Genomic DNA, 3,119 nt, shown 5'->3' on the forward strand with positions numbered 1-3,119 from the left:
TTGTTTGAATTTCATAATAAATGCTGCATATTTTACACATAAGGAGTCCCACCAAGAAATATCGGTTCATATAATGGATGGAGTTATTGAAGAAGACATTTAGTCAATACAGCTTCTCAGGTGTCACTGTGGGCCTTGCTGCTGCTCTGCACAGTCTAATTTAGAACAGGCTTAACCAAATTCTCACAGCCAATACATAATTTTCTTTCCTGTCTGTGGACCTAATTAATACACTGACATTGTTATTGTTATTGTTATCATATCACTTGAATCGGATGAACTTGAGCCATAAAACCTGAATCAATCAGTCCATGGTGACTAATGATCTAATCATTGAAACAAGCATAGTTATAACTCAGATTGGTCCGATGGTTGAATCAGTGATTTGATCATGAAATCAGGTTGGTTATTATGTTGAATCGGATCAATCCGAGTTTAATTTTACAGTCCAATAAACCTGTAGGTGGTAATTAATTGTTATAGTATCTAATATCTATTTCAAAGTGTCATCCCTGTTGTATAGGCCTGTAGGGAAAGTACTACTTTTTTACAGGCCAATATACCTTTATACTTGTAGGAATACTGGCCACAATACGTACTGAAACCGGCAAGTGACTGTTAAAGAAGCAAAAGCTTGATCAGAGATAATCTAATGGCAGAAAGAAGGAATCTAGTATCTATCCAAGAGAGAGCAGAAGCATTTCCTTCTTCAAATTCTAACATAAAAAAGAGGGCAAGCCCAAGCGAAGGGCTTAAAAAATCTCTAGAGCAAGCTCACAGTACAACGTGAGAGGGAGTCTTTTTGTAAATTCTTGTTTTGGTGCTTTGAGGCAAAAAGTTTTAGGGTTTAGCTTGTCTTTGTTCTACATTTTATTTAATGTATTGGTAAGTCAGTACTGCACGTGCTCCTGGGACTCTTCCCTCTCCTTACTTCAATGCCATTTATTTTTTCCCACTCAATCTCACTTTCTCACCCTCTGCTCCCCTTCTTTTGTTTGCATCTTCCCTTCCCAACTCTTTCCTTTCTCTCACTCTCAGCAGGAAAAAAGTAAGTGATTGGGAAAAAAACCAATGTCTTTGATATAAGAAGAGGGCAATAACAAAAACAAGAAAAAGATTTGTAGCTTGGAGAATCTCAAGAGATACTGCTTTGAACATGATGGAAGGAATCAACGGAGGGGGAAGAGCTGGTGTTGGTGAAGAAGATACGGGAGATGGTATGCAGTGCAGTGATCATCCTTATAGAAACAACCCTGGTGGGATCTGTGCATTTTGCCTTCAAGAAAAGCTAGGGAAGTTGGTTTCTTCTTCTTTTCCTTTACCTATTCGTGGGTCATCATCTTCGTCTTCTTCTTCTTCCCCTTCTTTTAGATCTGATACTGGTGTCGCCGCTGCTAGCTGTGGCAATGGTGTTGTTGGTACTTCAACTTCTCTTTCTCTGTCTGTCCGACCCACGACAACAAAAAGTAGGAATGATAATGGCAATAATAGTCATTATCGTGAATATTATACAAGGCCGGCCAGGATCCCCTTCCTTTTGGCAAAGAGGAAGAAGATCATGGTGGCATCATCAGATCATCATCATGCTGCTGCCGATATTGTTTTTAAGAGAAGCAAGTCAACTACAACTCCTAGGAGAGGCCGTTTCTTGGATGCTTCTGTTGATGATGGTGAGGACTTTAGCCCCAGAAAGAGAGGTGGTTTCTGGTCATTTCTTTATCTTTCTTCCAAGTCTACAAAAAAACTAGATAAGATCGCTTCTATAGCAGCAACAGTAGCGGAAGTTACATCATCTACAACAACAGCAGCAGCAGGAGCAGCAGCCACTGGTTCTGTTGTGAAGCCAAAATGCTTAGGATCATCATTGTCCGGGAAAGGAGGCATTGTGGTGGTGGAATATGATGATAGTCCTAATGGTCAAGCTACTTCCTCTGCATCATCATTTGAGCGCAAGGTTTCAAGATCGAGATCTGTTGGTTGTGGAAGCAGGCGTTTCTCTGGTGATTTCTTTGAAAGAATATCAACTGGGTTTGGGGATTGCACTCTCAGAAAAGTGGGTTCACAAAGGGAAGGCAAACCAAAAGTTGCTGCCTCATCATCTGCAATGAAAGAAAGGGTGAGGTGTGGAGGCATTTTTGGTGGTTTCATCATGACCTCTTCTTCATCATCTTCATCCTCATCAGCTTACTGGCTATCCTCTTCAGCTGAGGATCATGTCAAATCAACAGCTGGGCCTCTTGTTCATGGGAGGAGTAAGAGTTGGGGTTGGGCTTTTGCCAGTCCCATGAGAGCTTTCAGCAAGCCGCCTTCTAAAGATAGTAAGCGAGGTACCATCATTAGACAATCAAACAAGAACACCCCTCCCAATCTGGCAGCAATTCCTTCCTTGTTAGCTGTTAGAGGCTAAAGAGATCAACTCGGGGGATCTTGATTTCGGTTAATAGACATTACATTTGGTTTCCTGTTTATTTCTGTGTTTATGATCTTTCTTGTACTCTCTTCCATTAGTAATGTTACACTCTTTTCTTTCTTAACTTTTTTGCCTGGTGCTTACCTCTGTTGGGTGGCTGAGATCAGCTGTGAATTGGAATACCATTACCAGAACTCAGGTGAGTTTTGGCAAAGTGAAACTGGTTCAAGGTGTTCACTTCGTTTCCTGCAGAAGTTTTCTGTTTAAAGAAAATTGTATTCTTTAATCTTTGTGGTGTTTGTTTGTAAGTTGTACCTTGATGTTATGGCAAAAAAATGTGGTTTTTATTATGTATTCTACAAGAAGTTTTCCCTGATCACATGCATACACGTGTTTTTTGGTCTTAGACAAACTGGAAAGATCCAAACACACAACACATTTATCGCCTAGCTAATGCTAATGAAAGTAGTAACCCCATGTTAACAACCCCATTGACTGTTTGATTTTAAGGCTTTTTAACTAGACAGACGATTAATATTTTGCAGACATCTCAATTTAAAACATCATACGATGACACAAAATCGATATGAACTCCAAATAAGGTATTTTGTGTTATGGTGAGATCCCATTTTCATTTTTTTATGTAAAATATGATGCGAATAGACCACATCTGTATTTCTATCTAACAGAGAGACGGACACCTATTAGG

At 39.8% G+C, this 3,119-nt stretch overlaps 1 protein-coding gene across 1 annotated transcript; it reads left to right on the forward strand.

The window, feature by feature from the left end:
• The first annotated feature begins 503 nt into the window (after positions 1-503).
• On the forward strand, positions 504-2,782 carry LOC111279249 (uncharacterized). The gene has a single exon (XM_022866226.2). It carries the CDS (start codon positions 1,157-1,159, stop codon positions 2,405-2,407), a length of 1,251 nt encoding a protein of 416 aa, XP_022721961.2. The 5' UTR covers positions 504-1,156; the 3' UTR covers positions 2,408-2,782.
• The last annotated feature ends 337 nt before the right edge of the window (positions 2,783-3,119 follow it).

This window comes from Durio zibethinus, chromosome 27 (assembly GCF_047325235.1).
Source record: "Durio zibethinus cultivar Kanyao isolate XHJ-2024 chromosome 27, ASM4732523v1, whole genome shotgun sequence".
Classification (NCBI taxonomy): domain Eukaryota; kingdom Viridiplantae; phylum Streptophyta; class Magnoliopsida; order Malvales; family Malvaceae; genus Durio; species Durio zibethinus.

Excerpts from the sequence above, each read along its gene's own strand:
- LOC111279249 (XM_022866226.2), top strand. The coding sequence starts at position 1,157 with ATGATGGAAGGAATCAACGGAGGGGGAAGAGCTGGTGTTGGTGAAGAA.